Consider the following 17421-nt stretch of genomic DNA (forward strand, 5'->3'; position numbering starts at 1 on the left):
TTCAAAGGAGACGTGGGAGCCAGATTCTGCAGCAGGATAATCCAACGTTAAAGAGGTCCACAAGAGCTTGGTTATGCCATTCAAACTTTATTACTAAAGACCTGAAGTAGTATGGGTTAAAAGACTTAAGCTAGGAATAGCGTGCTGTGTTTGTTTTTTTCTTTGTAACCAATATTGCATCCTCCTTACCTTGTCCCTAACTGTCCCACAACCTTTTTAATAAAGTGTGTATTTGTTTTTCCTTACCCTAAATACCAATTTCTGTTTGCTTTCATGGGGGGTCTTCATCTGAGGTGAGCTGGCTAACTGACTTCATGGAATTTGAATCCTAAATAATCTTGATTGGGATCAGCACTCTCATAAACATAAATGCAGCTTTTTATGCCAGTTTTCAGAGTATAGGGAAAGATGTGCAGTTCAGAAGGTTTTGAGGTTGATCATGCATTTTGGTTGGAAGTGGACCTTTTCTGCAAATGACTTGCTTGCTGTGTGGACATGACTGCAGGGTGCCCATGAATGGATCCATTACTTCTGGGGTGGGGAACCTGTGGCCCTCCAGATGTTTCTGGACTACAGCTCCCATCATCCCTGATCATTGGCCATGATGGCTTGGGGTGATGGAAGTAGTGGTCTAACAACATCTGAAGAGCCATTTCTGTATTAGTGCATTTTAAAAGCAAGAATTTTAGTCATGCTTCTTTACCCATCCGTAATAAATAAATGGCATTTTTAATATAGATCCATCTAATTAGCCATCTAATTATTCCTTTTATCATGTATGTGTAAGCACTTCGATTGGCAGTCTTTTCTGTCTAATAGTCAACTTTATAACAATCTTGGGCAGCATTTTCAATTCTGGTAAACTTCAGAGAGTGAGAGAGAGGGTGACTTGCCTCACGTTGCACAATGATGCCATGGCAGACGTACGACTCTAACTTAGGTCACCCAGATCAAATCATGCTCTTTGTTCACGGGATCACTGTTACCAGCTATACTGCAACTGAGCTCTTGAGTAGTGGTGTGGGAGAATCATTGTGCTTGCTTTAACTTTTGCCCACTTAAATTTCCAGGCTGGTTTTGACAGTTTTAAGTGTGTGATTTACATATGGAAAAGACTTGTATTTTGCACAAGATCTGCCGCCATCTCCAATTACCCCAATTGCAAATCGTCCTGGAGATTGGTGGTGGTAGAGGGTTATGTCTGTCTTCTGCTATAAATTGCTTTCTGTTGGGCTTGGTGTTCAAAGTAGATTTAAAAGTTTGTTACCACTTTAATCCTTGCAACAGCCATATGAGGTAGGTTGAGGCAGGCAGATAGTAACTTTGCCAGAAAAGCCAGTATGGCTTGTGGCTGCGTAGGGTTTAAAACCTTAGTTCCTCACAACTGAATCCAGAACTCTGCTAACCTTTGTATTAAACAAGCTTTGCCTGCTATTGTGCCCCAAACACCATGACCCACCTAACTACCCTTCTTTGTCTGTCAGTCTGTAGACTGCTTTCCCCCAGGATCCTTTTCTAGCTCTGCCCTCTGGTATGGGCAATGTTCCAGAACCAGGTAGGCTCTGCAGTGGAGGTATAGCCCACCGTGAATTTAGCTTTTGTTCTTAGCGTAGGAGATATTTGACCTCCTATCAGGAGACTTTGGGCTGCCTTTTTATTCAATCTGTTTATGAGCCCACGATTGGATCTTAACATATCCATACATGTCTTATGAACATCCTTTCTTGTTTTTCCTTTACCCGTTTGTGCCATCCTAAGCAATTCCTTTCCTTCTTTGGTGTTTACATTCTTTGCATTCTTGCACGCTATTATCATGTCCCCTGTAGACCTGATTTTGCCAAACTAAGCATCTTTAATTCTCTTTTATCTCTTCATGCAGTGTAGACCCTTCAGTCCTCCAAGTGGTATTGTTTTTTGTTTTATTTCTGTATCAAACGGCATGGTTCCTTAAGATGAAATATAACACTTGGGAGTATAGCTAAATTGCTGTTTGGCTGTTCCTCCTACAAAAGCTTGCAACATTGAGCTTAAAATGGCATTTCCCTTTCTAACACAGGGAGGGATAATCTGTAGTTCTTAAGATGCTCTTGCTAGGATGTGGATGGGGAACTCATGACCCTCCAGATTATGCTGGATTTACAGCTCCCATCATTCCTCATCATTCACTGTGCTTCCTGGAGCTGATTGGAGTTGGAGCCCCACACCATCTGGAGGGCTACAGGTTCTCCACCACTGATGTATAGTATGATATGGAAGACCACAAGCTGGAGCCTGGTCCCATTCAGCTTGCAGCTCTCCATCATTTTAGCGTCGCCTGTAAATATGGCCTAATTTTATCCTTGCTGTTTTTCCACTAGGGAAAATGCCTGACACACCATGCGTCTTCATTAGATAAATGTGCTCCATCTCAGTACTTTGATGTTTGTTGCAACTACTACTTCCATGGTATCTTGCTTCCTAATCTGCATGACGACCTGGTCTATTTGGACTTAAAATGCCATGGAAACACAGTACAACATTTGACTGCAAAATTTTCTTTTCTTTTAATAATGTTATTTGTTATTTAATTTTGAGAATTGCATTATTGTATACACACCTTTATTAATAATAATTGTATACAGCCATTGGCTATTACAACAGGATTACAAACACAAAGATACAATTATGTTTAAAACATTCAAAATAAAAACACGAGCTGTGAAATGTCATTTACAACTACTATTCATGACATATATAGCTCTAAGCTTTTTTGCTGCCAAAGCAAAATTAGCAGTGGCAATTATTATGTGAGGTTGGATGGAGGACAATAAAAAAATCACAATCTGAAACCTGTTATTGTCTTGATTTGCATGAATTATTGGAAGTAGGAATTTAGATCTTGGTAGAGAAAACAGAGGACAATCAAGTATGTAATGTGTCAAATCTTCTGGTACATTACAGCCGGCTATACATAGCCTTTTAGCGTAGGGGATGCCAAGGTATCTACCTTGTAGGAACATCGATGGCATCACCTGGAATCGCAACTCGGTGTAGGCTCTCCGAAGGGGAGCCCTTGTCAAGATATCCAAATAGTGAGGCCACATTCAGGTGGAGTTAATGTGGGAATACCATTTGGAAAATTGTGAGTTGGCAATCACTGCCCTATCTTGGTGTGCATCAAACTCAAAGATCTGGTTTCGGAGAAACTTCAAATTAAGATTAAGTAGGTGGGTAGGGGTTAGCAAATATTGAATACCAAGAACAGGGGAATTCCCTGCCCAGCCCCCCTTATCCAACTGCTCCTGCCAGCATAGTTTGGCCAGTGAGGATGAATCAGTATCCGAGAGTTTCTTCCATAGTCGAAAAAAGGCTAGGTCTATCCTAGCCGTTAAAGAGGGAAGATTGAGTTCAGCTCTCAGGAGAGCAGCTGGGGTGCCTTTGGGTAGACCCATAATTTGTTTAAAGAAAGTGTTTTGAATTGGTTCAAGGGCAAGCCGCAACGAAGGACCCCAAATCTCGCACCCATACATAATTAACGAGAGTAATTTTGTTGAATAAAGCTTGGACATGGGTCTTATGAGTTGGCATCCCTTAGAATAAAAGAATTTCTTCAATATACCGAGGGCCCTGCTCGCCTGGAATTTGATATGAGCCAATTGGTGTGACCATGACAATTTATTATTGATAAGGAGTCCCAAATATTTAAAAGTATGAACCTGTTCTATAGTGTGGCCATTTAAACGCCAGATGGATTTTGCTTTACTGTGTTTTCCACAGATCATTATTTTAGATTTTATATAATTAATTTGTAACAATTGGGAATCACAATAATTTTGGAGATGCAATAGCATTCGTTTTAGACCGATCTTGTTTTGTGAAAGCAAGAGTAGATCATCGGCATAGAGCAATACAGGGATTTTCCTCTCTTTGATTGAAGGTGGAAAGAACGTAGAGGAAGTCATTTCTAAAACAATATCATTAATAAAAAAGTTGAACAGGAAAGGGGCCAATATACATCCCTGTTTGACTCCATTTCTCATTGGAATTTCTTGGGATAGGAAACCATTGAGACCCAGGCGAATTCTTATAACATTGTCATGGTGTAAGGTTTGTAATAACCAAAGAAGTCTTTTATCTATGCCAGCTTTGTCTAGTTTACTCCAAAGGAGATGACGATTGTTGGAGTCAAAGGCGGCCGCAAAATCAATGAACGCTAGATAAAGAGAATGGGATGGTGTCTTTTTTGTTTTCATGATTAGATGCTGTAAAATAAACAGTTGATGAATCGTAGAGGCACCTTCCCTAAATCCTGCCTGGGCATCAGAAATAATGGTATATTTCTTGTCCCAATCAAGGAGTCTATTTAAGAGGTAGCGTCCGTAGAGCTTTGACGCAACGTCCATGAGGCTTATGGGTCTATAATTGGACGGGATAGTAGGGTCTCCTTTTTTAAAAATGGGGATTACTATGCTCGTTTTCCAGCTCAAGGGAATGCAACCCGTTTCATTAATTCTTGTGAATAAGGCTGCAAAAATGGGACGCCACCATGAAGGGAAAGATTTATATAGGTCTGCTGGTATCATGTCTTGGCCTGGGGCTTTCCCCGTACGTAATATTGCAATTAAATTATCAATATCTGGACCTGTTACAGGGGGCCATTGTGGGGAATCAGCAGGGAGGGTTGGTGAACCCTGAAGGGGGGGAGAAAAATCACCAAAAATGGATTTGTAATGTAATATCCAAGTTTCAGGAAGAATCGGAGGAATTGAAATAGAAGGTGTATCGGATAGAGAATTATGGGGCATTATTGTATTTATGCTTTATGATGTGTTATATTCGTGTTTTTGTAAGCCGCCTTGAGGGCCTTTTGGCCATAAGGCGGGATATAAATTTAATAAATAAATAAAAATAAATATAAAATGTAAGTATATTACGCACACTGCATTCCTTTGGCCCGTTTTGAAATCTGGGTGTAACTGGCTACAATTATCCGTTATAATCACTTGCTGTTTGTTCATGTTTCTGTAACTATCTAAATACCTAGGGATTTTCTTACAAAACTCCTCGTTTTTCTTTTTTTTTTCTGGGAAATAGCAACATGGACATTGGTGGTTAATCTGGAATGAGATGGAAGAATCTAGAAAATGGATAAGAGCATGGTTCTCTGGGTTTGGTCAGTAATGTCAGGGTACTTCTGATATGTCAAATGTTTGACTGCAACATACGTGGTATGAATATTTCTGGGATCAAATGAAGCCAAAGCAGTTGTTCTAACCAATTCAAAGTCATTAGCATTTATCTAGAATTGCTGTTGTCTTGTGGAAGGCTTCCAGTCTTGCTTGAATTTAGCATTGCTTGTGACCTGAGGGTGGGGAATGGGGTAAAATTAAAATTCATTTTAAATTGCATATTTCATTAGGATAGCCAACTTTAAATAGTTAAAATGGCGATCGCCTTGTCGCTCAAGAATAATGCTCTGTACACACCACACATTTAAAGCACACATCTTTCCCCCAAAGAATCCTGGGAACTATAGTTTACCCCTCACATTTTCAGCACCCTTAACAAGCTGCAGTTTCCACGATTCTTTGGAAGAAGTCATATGCTTTAAGTGTAGTGTGTATGTAGCCTAGAACCTGAACCAACTGGTTTAAATTACAAGAAAGGATTTTGACTAAACATTGGGAAGAAATTCCAGACTGTATGAGCTATTTAGTAGTGGAACAGGCTGCCTCAGAAGGTGGTGGACTCTCCTTAGTCAGAGATTTTTAGGTTGCTATCCAGCCACTACTGAGCAGGGATGCGGCAGGAGCAGATTTCCTACATTGGCAGAGGGTTGGACCAGATGATCTTCGAGGTCCCTTCCACTTCCATGATTCTGACTACTACTGCTTGCTACCATTCGCTCATTCCTCAAATGGTTGATTCGCAATAACTTATCACCTCTTCTCCTGTTTCCTAGTTGTTGTCTTAGGAAGCAAAATGGGCAACGTTTTCATAATTCAATGCATTCTGATAGTGTTTTTCAGATTCAAACAAGGTTATTGTGGCTCGTAATGCTCTTTGCTCTCCCCACCCCCACCCATGTGGTGCCCAAGCAATTGTTTTTGGTATTCGTGCTCCAGCAAATGTTTAGACTGTGGTCATGTTTTATCACCCCAGTTGTTGGCATGTGTTCCTGGGCTTCCTGTTACTTTTTCATTCTTGCCTCCTTGCTGGCCAAGAGAAGTGACGCCTTTTTGGTTTTAACTGGATGGCTCAACACTAAGGTTGTGAGCTGGTTTGTTATGAAGGTTTGAGGCACTGAAAAGATGGATAGGAGACGTGAATGTGTGTTGAGGGGCAATTCTATGTTTCACGTTCAAATTAAAGCTTGATTCCTGTACCTGACTTCAAGGGGGGAGGGCAGGAAAGAATTAAAAGACAATGCAATGAGATCTCTCTTGAAGATTGCGATACCTGAATAAAAGCTGGCTTATGCACCAAAGACAAAATTTAAAATGTCATTTTAATCCAGGAGCAAGGTCTGACAAACTTGGTTGTTCTCCACTTAGTTGCCGCTGCCGCTGCTGCTGCTGCTGCTGCTGCTTAAGAGCAAATTATATCCTGTCTTTTAAGAGACATAGATCATTTTGGGGTAGCTTAGCAACAAACTATAAAACAATAAAATCGAATAAAAATGTCAAATCATTTATAATAGATCAAGTTTCAACATTCTTGTTGAGTCAAGAGATTTAAATCCCTCTGTTCTGGCAGGCAACAAGTGCCACCCTAGTCAGAGGCAGCATGCTTCTGAAAACCAGTTGCCGGAAGCCTCAGGAGGGGAGAGTGTTCTTGCACTCGGGTCCTGCTTGCGGGCTTCCCCCAGGCACCTGGTTGGCCACTGTGAGAACAGGATGCTGGACTAGATGGGCCACTGGCCTGATCCAGCAGGCTCTTCTTATGTTCTTATGTTCTTAAGTGCTGGCATAGATGTATATGCACAGAGAAGGGTTGGTTTCACTATGTGGAGGAAATGTGGAAGCACTGAGGACTTGCGGACTGTGTGGTCCTAACTGCTCACTTTATGTTCCCTGCTGCGTCTTTCTTTCCTCTTTCCCCTTCCCCCCCCCCACTTTCTCTTGGTGTATTGGCAATCCTGGAGGTGAAGAGTGAGGAAGCCTCGGTCACCTGGCTCTGGTTTCTATGTGGGTTTTCTCCCCACCCCCTTATTGTTGACATCCAGTTCCTGCAATTGGACACCTCGGCCAAGCTTGTCAGTGATAGGCTGGCAATCGCAATTGAAGAAACAGGTGGCCCTCCCCTGCATCCAATCAGGTTGTCCTGTTTGGGGCAGGCCAGGACTCCTCTGTGCTTCAGTCTGCCTGCCCATAACCTTGGGTGTAACCCAAGAACTCTGCTTTGGGAGATGAAAGCAGGGAAAAGTTTCACTGAGCTGGGTTTGGAGACTCACCTGGCAGCTGATGGTGGATGCTTTTTTGGAAGTGTCAGAAACCCAGTGGGGAACTCAGTCCCCATCCAGGAGGTGCTGAGCTGCATCGCATGCTACCTGGGTAGAGTATGTGGCAGTATGTGGTAGAACCACTGGACAGCTTCCCTATGAATGGCCATCTTGATGCAGACAGCTCTCCGGTATGGATGTGTGTCCTTGGATCCTTCTGCTTTTCATGTTTCAGGGGAGGAGAGAAACACTAAGACAAGAAAGGCGCCGGTGTGGTGTTACTATGGCACAGACGCTAATCTGAAGTTTCAGGGCTCTATCAATTCTTATTGGGAAAGTTCAGAACTCCCTTTTTGGGAGAGAGTCCAGCTAGATATATAAGCCTTCCATCGAGTGCCTTGGGTTTAAACTTTCTCTGAGGCATCCAGAGTTCTATCTGAGAAGTTTGGGTTTTGAGAGGACTCCAGTCTTCCCTGTCTTGTTAGGAATGGACCAGACCGTGGCGAGTATATGACACTGGCAGGGAGGGAGCAGGGAAGCATAGTAAGCGAAGGAGAGGCTGACAGCATCACCAGCGATGGGAAACTGTTGTGAAAAGTACGAAAATCCAAGAGGGTGGGACGCACAATGGGAAAGGTGTAAGAGGAGGAGTTTTGTGTGTGGTAGTGGGGGTATTTTGTTTGTGAAAGGTGATCATCCAGGCAGCTGCCTTGTGTATCTTGTTTGTCCCTCATTTTTTTCTTGATATATAATGCATCTAAATATTGAATCCCTTTGGATAGTATTCAGTTCTAGTCCTACTCAGAGCAGACCTATATAAATTAATGAACCTACATTCATGCTGATTAACTTTAGTGGGCCTACTCTGAGTAGGACTAGGATTGAATACCACCCTTTGTCTTGATTTTTATCTTGTGTGTCTGGTGATGGTGGTATATGTCCTCCTTTGGTTTTGTAAAGCAAGAGGGATGTCTTCCTATGTCAGCTGTTCAGAACTGGGAGGCAAGACGGGCTTGAGTGCCACAGCAGTCAGTTGAGAGAGTGAGTGTGTGGCATTATGGCTTTGATGTAGAATGGCATCCACCCCATTTATGTTGATTGTGCACAAGGGCTTTGCCAGCAGATGGGGGAGGAAAGTAAGACTGGTGGGAGGCGTTTTGCTCATCAGAGAAGGCCTCTTGCATTTTAAGTGCCCTTTTTAATCTCAGATCTGACTTGTTCCATAGCCTTGGGTGGGTAATCTTTATATTTTGTATATTTACTTATCTCTTGCAAAGACATGACAAAATGAAGGCTTGTTTGCTTGTTCCCTGCAACTTGCAAACAAACAAAAGTTGATGAAAATGCATCTTTTTGAAGAAGTGATGAATGGTACTGGATGCACATCTGCTATTTTTTTTACATAAATGTAAAAGAATCCAGTCTATTTCATGATATCGATTCTAGTTAATAATGAAAAGGTGCCATTTTGGCAAGGCGGGGGGAGCTACTGATTGAAAATGTAGAAAATGTTTGGTGATGGTTTGTCCATCAATTGGTCCATGTATGCAATTTTCAGATACACTTAACAACTCAATCATGGTGGGTGAAGAAGTGCTTCTTTAAAAAAAAAAAAAGAATTGTCTGGGGAAGTAATCAGCTATGAATTGTTATAATACACTGATGCTGTAAGTGTTGATGCAAATTTGAAGTGAAATACTTCAGTAGCTCTTCTGCTCCCCTCCCGCCCCCTGCCAGTTCAGAACATTTTCTAACATTCTTAATGAATATGTTATTTAAATCTAGTGTCTCCTGTTCCTCTATTCCTGGTGTGCTGCCTTCAGGTGGAGTTGTCAGATGCTGTATGCTATTTGATCAAATCAGGAAGCTGATTGAGGCTGCATTTAGACATAGGTGTATTGCGTTAGTTCAACATATTAAAATAGTAGCGCTTCTGTACCAACTTCTAAAATTCCTTTCACACTGCGGTACCTGTTGTGTGAAGGAACCGTGAGTTTTTTTGGCCAATATACCAGCATTTTGCGTAACTGTCTTTCACGCTGCTGCAACAAACAGTGCCTTGTTTTCATCCCTTACACGTTATACACATGTTCACTGTAGTTCCTCCATAGTTCACTGTTTGAGTTACTGTCTGGACATGGGTATGTGTGAGGAAAGGAGGAAGGGAATGCTACCCATGCCTAAGCTGGAATACTGGTACAGTTTTCATCAGGCAAAAAAAGTGGGGGCACCTAACGGGCAGGAACGTATTGAATGCCAGGATCCCTGTCACATGAGTGGCTACAGCAAGTACAAATCTGCAATCTTCTGGGTTCCCTGGCTTGCAAACAGATTATTTCTGATATTATTTATCACGAAAATTAGCATTAAACTTCCACTATATTCCAATAGATTTCTGGAAATACCTTTTATGTTGTGTGAAAGGTCAAATATAATGCACAAATTACCAGGTATGAAATTGTCAGAATAACAGAATAAAATTTAGTGTGACAGCAGCCTCAATCACTGTTACATACACACATGTATACATACTTAGCATTGTGGATTTAAAAAATCCATATCCTCTCTTATGTATTCAACTAGTGAGTCCTATCAGCACATAGATTACTGCTAGTACAGTAGGACTTCCCCTCTCCTTCCCCTGCACTCTCCCCAAATCTTCTCCAGAGAGTTGTGAGAATCCCTAGAATAGATTTAGGGGGTGCACAGGGAGAGGAAGGGGGAAGTCCTGTTGCACTAGCGATAATCACACTGATGAGACGCTTCCTTAGCACTACATTGGTTGCAACCCTATATATTTCAGATAAATAAAAATCTGGAGCATGGCTTCTTGACAGAGGGTTTCAAATTGGGTCAAGGTTTGGGATTGCTTCCCACTCTGCCTCAGATTTCCTTTTTTGACATATTTTTTTCAATTAATCATGTAAAGAAAAGGTAGGGATCCCTGTACAAAAAACATTTACAAAAAAGGGGGAACAGTGCAAGGGGGAGAGAGGTGGGTTCTTGTGCTGCAAGCAAATGAAATGGAAAAAAATATCAGTTAAATTGATGATGTAAAGTATTGAGAAAAGCTGACACAGGTTTACTAAATGAACTTGAGCAAGTCACTTAGCACCCTCAAGCCCAAGCTGCACATTTGTAAAACAGGAAAAGCAATAATACATTATGCCAGGTGGTTAAGATTACTCTCAGTGCAGTACAAAATTGAAATCTTATTGTCTGTCTCCACATTTGTGGATGTGGGGAGGGGGAGGTGCGACACTGAATGCCAGGCTCCATCCCATTGCCTTGACTAGCACTTAGTTAGACATACTTTAGTAGACAATCAGACAGGTGTTAAAGCTTTTCAGGAGTGAGAGACAGAGAAGTCTTTGCAGTTCTGACTAGGGCAAGGATAGAGATGTGAACACCTGGGAAGAAAAACGGGGGAGAACCCATATTTTCCAGGTTTTTTCACATGAAAAAATGGGGGAAAGTTTTTCCCCCTGATTTTTTCTGTTTTTCTCAGGCTTTTACATCTCTAGGCAAGCATAGGGTGTCTTTTTCATGCCAATGGCGACATTCCCTCAAGGACAACCTCCTGGGGGTCGCATACTTGTGGTGGGTGGGACTAGAAGCAAAAAGTGACTGGGCCAAAGGCAAAAGTAGGCAGAACATTGAATGCAACTCTTACCTTTTGTATACCAAGATAAAATCTAGCCAGGCGAAAGTCAGGTTCTCACATCCCTTCCCCCATGTCCCTCCATCCAGGCAAGCAAGAGGCCTTTATCGCAGTTCAAGGACACTTTTCAGTCAGGCAGGAGCACTTGAGGAGGGCACATAACAGGTTGGTGAGGGGCATGGCCTGAAAAGAGTGCTGAGGACCAGGTAGTTATACTTTGCCCGTAGGCCTGAGGTTACCATTCCTGGGCTGTAGGATCGGGGACACATTCTTTGCATTTCTCCATTTGTACAATGTTTTGGGCCCAACAAAATATAGTAAGATTAAACCCAAAAGACAGGTCATACCCATTAATGGTAAGCCTAAGGTTATGTGCTGGAGACAACTGCCTCTCTCCAAAACAAGAGAAATTCCTGGTGTACTGAATTGTAGTTCTTGGAGCTGAGCTAATTAGACCTAGCTAGAGTTTTACTTCTTGTAGTATTTTAATAGGGACTTAGTATAAAGTCTGGTGTGCCACCCTTAAAAACCTAGGAGCCCTGCTGCATCACATAAAGAGTCCATCTAGCCCTTCCTTTCTCAGTCTGTGGATGTTTTGGACTCCCATCGACCCCAGCCAGCACAGCCAATGGCCAGAGATGATGAGAGTTCTCGTCCAAACCTTCTGCAGGATACCAGGTTGGGGAAGACTAATCATCTTGTTTCACCAACTACAGACAAGCCAGATACCTCCCTTGCTCTTTACATGTAGTTGATTGTTCTAACTGGCACATGTGTCATCTTTTTCTAGGCTCTGTTTTCCCAATTATTGTTAGATCTCAGATGTATGGATTTCTGGTAAACTTCTGCATTTATTTGTCTTTCATCCCATGCCATTTAGTAAACGTCTGGGTCACTTTTCTCTTTCCAGCCGGATCTTCTCAATTTCAAGAAAGGATGGATGTCCATATTGCATGAACCAGGAGAGGTAAGGGTAAAGATCTAAGAGTGTTCCTCTTCTTTCCCCACCCTCACAACGCTGTTTTGCCCAGTCACCCTTTTTGGTGTAGCAGGGATAACTCCTCCTTTGACTTCCCTTCTTGGTGGAATCGTGCTATTCAGAAGCTTTTGCTTGTGCAGTATGGGTGAAAATCTCACTGGAATAAAAACACACACAAATGTGTAGAAAATGAACCTCTCTAGAGCAACCTCGCAGAATTCCTTTTTGGAGTTGAATAAAATAGATGCATGGCTGAGAATTTTGGGAGGGCTCCTTCCCTAAGACTAGGAATTCTTGCTACTACTTTACCTAGCATGCTTTGTGCATTCCACAATCCTCGTTGTATGTTTCCTGCTAAGCTCTGCCTGTATCTTATTGAATAAACACTGGGAGGGAGGTGTCTCCTGAGCAAAATGGAGCAGTCAGACTTGAGGCTAAATGTCTTTTTATTGAGCATGAGCTTGAAAGGTCAATGAGTGCTATGCACATCCGTGGATATTTATAATTTACCTCTTCCATCTTGTCCTGCCCTTTCCTCTCCTCTCCCTTTTTAATGTTTCTGTCTGCAGTGGACAAAGCATTGGTTTGTGTTGACAGACTCCAGCCTGAGATATTACAGAGACTCCAATGCTGAAGAGGTAAGGAAGCGGCCTGACCTACATGATCTCTCTTGCAGGGGGCAGTTGGACAGCTGCTGAGAAACGTGTATGTGAAGCAAGTTTGAGCACTTAGGAAAAGCACAGTGTATTATCATTCCCTCTATTTCTTGTGTTCAGGTTGTGAGTGCCATTGCTGATGTAGCCAAAACAGCACCTCCACATACACAAGAGAGAGCTGTTAGCGGGCTTGGGGGAAACCCATAGTTTGCAGAAATAAAAGAAAAATGTGAGGGAGAGAAAATCCCCAAAACCAGTTGAATGAGGACTAGGAATGGGCAAGAAATTCAATTCAGTTCTAATTTCAAGATGAATCTATCAAATCTGCACTTTCTGAAACAATATGAGAACCAAAACACAGCCATCCTTCAAAGTTTGCACTTATTTGAATTTTGCAATGCACATCACCAACCACTGTTTAAAAAATGTGTATATTAGGGGCAAGTGGGCATAAAAATGAATATATTAATGAAAATAACTTCCAAACATTCATTATATGACGAGAAATTGCTCACAATAATGTGTATATTAGTGAAAACTGCTTACAAAAATCTGTTCATTAGTAGAAATTTGCACTAAATGCTGGAGAATTTTCATGTGGATTTAAAAAAAAATTCACAAATTGCTGCACAAACGTGGAGAACTGAATTTAAGATTGGAAAAAGAAGGAAAGGAAAAACCCGAAACTGACAGATCTTTTCATCCCTAATGAGGACTGAGCATATTCAGTGGCAACAGAATGCTTGCTGATAGAGGGAAAAGAAAACTGGGGTGTGTGGAAATGGAGGGTCTGGGATCCTGAACAGGGAGCACTTCACACTGCAGCATTTTGTTACAGATCCTATTTGTTGGATATCATTATTTGTGAGAAAAAGTAGTGTGCTTAGGACTCAAGTTGTAAGGGGACAGGAGGCTACAGTACTCCTGTGGTGTATTTTGTATTAACTGAGTAGAACTGGTAGATTGTTGAATTTTAATAATATAAAGTATGCAGGGTTTGAAAAAAATCCAAGGGAAATAGGATGTGAAAGACTGGTGTGGGGTGTATTCATATATTTGTGCATATATGGTTTTTTTGGGGGGGGGGTTAAGCTAGATGCCTAGCTTAAGCTGATGGTCTGGGGGTCATTTCAGGCTGATGAACTGGATGGAGAGATTGACCTACGCTCTTGCACTGATGTGACGGAATATGCAGTGCAGCGGAACTATGGCTTCCAGATACATGTGAGTGCTTAGAATGCCATAGAGTTAGATGGGACAAAAAGACCATCTAGTCTACAGTGCTCATCACAAAAGCATTTTTAGACTACTAGATACCCTTGCAAATAAGCATCTTGTCTGAGGCAAGGAGGTAGAGTGCATATTTATGCACACAGTCCTTGACTGTATAATGTAACAGGTCTTCCTTCTAACACAGGGGATATATGTTGGGTGTTGAGTGTCATGGGATCATTGGCTTTATATATTTTTGTTGGCCTGATTGATACATGCTTCCTTGGGGTAAGAGCTACAGCAGCCCACGAGTGCGCATCCAAGTGGCAAATGCACTTGGGGAAGCTATGTGGGGAGTGCTATGGCTTCTGCCAGCTTCAGTGCTCTCTCTTGTAATGGAAGAGCAGCCACAGCTGGAAGGAAGGGGAGAAAGAAGTGGTAGAGTGGGTGACCTTAATAAGTATTTCCAAAACTTGGCTGTAATTTACATGTAGAAAGTGAGGTACCTTAGATAAAGACTTTGGATTGGACCGAAGAGTCTTGGGTTCAAATTTCACTTCTGCCGTAGACTGAGTGATTTTTCCCAAGGTCACGTATTCTCTGTCTCCTTTCCCACCCCCTGCCTCTAAAATGATAAAGGCCTACCTCTCACCACTATACCTGATACAAACTCAAAGAAGGTAGCATGATTTGCAGATCTATAACTCATAGTTATAAAATTACAGCTCTGAAGATCTTTTATTTCCCTAAAGGAAATGTCTACCAAGATAGAGGGTCCAGCAAGATTGTGTTTACAGCAGGGGTGAGGAACCTTTGGGCCTCCATATGTTGGTGGGCTGCAACTCCCATCTTCCCTGACCATAGGCTGTGCTGGTGTGGGCTGATGGGAGTTGGAGTCCAGCAACATCTGTGGGAGGTTCCCCATCCCTGATCTGCATAGGCCAGCCTTTCCCAACCAGTGTGCCTTCAGATGTTGTTGGACCACAACTCCCATCAGCCTCAGCCAGCATTGCCAATGGTCAGGAAAGTTGGGAATTGTGGTCCAACAACATCTGGAGGCACTCTGGTTGGGAAAGGCTGGCATAGGCTATTGATATGAAGGCAATCAATGTAAAGTTTCAGAAAAGTAAAGGTTGATGGATTATTTTATAAGGGGGGGCGGAGTAACCTGACAATTGTGTCGTGGCACTTTTTTCCTTTAGTAAAAAAAGAATAGGACTCAAAACTGTGATACATGAAATTCAATATAAGACATAAAAGAACCTATAAAATACAATTAAAATCAGTATAGATATTTAATGCAGGCATTCCACAGTCCACCTGAATGAAGCTCATGGGCCACTGGTGGTCCATAGACCAGAGTTTGGGAACCCCACTTTGCATGGAAGTGTTTTTTAAATTATGTTTTTGCCCACATTTAAAATCCCATTTAATTCAAAAGCTTCTTCTGTTTCAGGTGTCCCCAGCTTTTTTGGGCCCAGAGCACATTTGGAAATCTAAGAGAGTGTCATGAGCACCATGAAATACCCATTTCACAAAAGAAAAAACTTGATGATCAGAACCCTTCCCCAAACAGTCAAAACTCATATACCCCCCCCCCACCAAAAAAAACAGAAGCCGGCAATTTCCCTCCCTCTCCCCAAAGAAGCCAAAACAACTCAAATAAGGGCCTTGGCAGATGCTTTGGAGGGTGCATCTGGGGGCATCATGGTGGCCACAGGTGCCACTCTGGGGATTCCAGTCCTATTTTGTCAAACCCCAAACTTTAAGGCTTTATTGAAATGCAAATGTTTGCCAGATATGCTTAAAGGGTTCAATGATATGTACTAGCTTGCATCCATGCCATTTATCTTCAGATCTCTTTCCTGTATTGGAAGTAAAGTATAGGTCTTTGTCTGGCATTTCCCTTTCAGACTAAAGATGGGGTCTTCACATTGTCTGCAATGACATCGGGAATCCGACGGAACTGGATAGAAGCTCTGAGGAAAAGCATACGTCCTGCCAGTGTTCCAGACGTTACAAAGTACGTGCCCTGAAAATATTTCCCCTGCCTCTGAAACGCAGCAGTGTTGATCAGTTTTCCTGATTGATTGATTAACCTAATTCACACGCAATGATAATCCAAAGTTAAACGAACTATGGCTTACCAAGAACAAGCAAGTGTGCTGGTGCACATGCTCAATGTACCCCCTTCTCCTTCTGCTGCACTGGGAAGAAATAGAGCACTGGCTTAGGGTTACATGTGAACCAGTGCTCATGATTTGTTTCTCTCCAAACAAACCATGAGAACAAACCAGGAACATCTGTCTGAGTAAATCTAGTTTTGCTTCTCTGGCCATTATTGCAGTTGCTCAGCATGCTGTGCTGTGTTACAGATAGATAAGCAAGAATCCCGTGATAGACTTGCTTGCTGCAGCAAATCATTAGCCACTGCTTAGAGACAAATTTGCAGCAACTACTTCTTGGTCCAGGAAGCAAAGAAGTATAGTGTCATGGTTGTGCAGATTCTTTCTTGGCACTTCTAAAGGTGCAATACTACTGACAAGATTCGGGGGGCGGGGGGAGGCCACATTCGAAGCAAATGTGATAGAATTGTGATGCTAAAGAATCTGGCAGAGAGTTTTTACAGAGTTAGGACCACAGGAAGCTGCCTTATACCAAGTCAGACTGTGTGTCCACCATGTAGTTCAGGGGTGGGGAAACCTAATTTGGCCTGAGAGGCCTCATTTTGGTTTGCAAGGCCATTTCAGCCAAGCCACACCCACTTTCCCCCTACATCTGACATCCTATAGGACATCTGATGTGGGGCAGGAAAAAAATCTGGCTCAGCCCAAATGGGGTTTTTTGGGCACCACTGATCAGGTGATTGGTGGGTGATGGATGGGTCTTGAAGCCCCTTTCAAAGCTCTACTTGTGGAGTACCCTGCAAGATCCTTTCAGGCAAAAAGGTCACCTGAAGTCACTCTCTACGCCTCTCGAACTCGGCCCAGAAGGTATGGGGGCATAACAATCTGGACCACTGGCCAGATCCAATTCCCCACCCCTGATTTAGCGCAGTGTTGTCCACGTTGACTGTCAGTGGCTAATCCAGGTTTCAGGTAGGGGTCTTTCTTAGTCCTGACTGGAGATGCTGGAGATTGCACAGAGAAGGCCTCAGGTTCAAAGTGTGTGCCCTGCCACTGTGCTACAGCCCTTCTCCATTGTGAGAGTTCATCTGCCCTTGCTGTGAGGCTGGAACATCTGTTCTTCTCCTATCTCAGCCAGATCAAACATAGGCAAAACAGTTCAGCGTGCTGCAAAGAGAGAGAGAGAGAAGATACACTGCCCAGCATGACTTTACAAAGCAGATGGCTTGAGATGACTCATGTATTTTTATTTATTTATTATATTTATATCCCGCTCTTCATCCCAAAGGAGCCCAGGGTAGCAAACACATGTGCAGTAGAAATACATTTAAAAATAAAATGAAAACCTATTTAAAACCTGTTAAAAA

At 42.4% G+C, this 17421-nt stretch overlaps 1 protein-coding gene across 12 annotated transcripts in view; it reads left to right on the plus strand.

The window, feature by feature from the left end:
* TRIOBP (TRIO and F-actin binding protein) overlaps nt 1–17421 on the plus strand; it is an 86216-nt gene that overhangs the window by 51347 nt on the left and 17448 nt on the right. For all 12 annotated transcript variants that reach the window (XM_061639080.1, XM_061639071.1, XM_061639079.1 and 9 more), the window contains 4 exons: nt 11992–12048; nt 12630–12698; nt 13851–13940; nt 15842–15951. In XM_061639080.1, coding sequence (XP_061495064.1) covers nt 11992–12048; nt 12630–12698; nt 13851–13940; nt 15842–15951 — 326 coding nt within the window. The remainder of the gene's footprint in view (nt 1–11991; nt 12049–12629; nt 12699–13850; nt 13941–15841; nt 15952–17421) is intronic.

This window comes from Rhineura floridana, chromosome 8 (assembly GCF_030035675.1).
Source record: "Rhineura floridana isolate rRhiFlo1 chromosome 8, rRhiFlo1.hap2, whole genome shotgun sequence".
In the NCBI taxonomy this organism is placed as follows: Eukaryota; Metazoa; Chordata; class Lepidosauria; order Squamata; family Rhineuridae; genus Rhineura; species Rhineura floridana.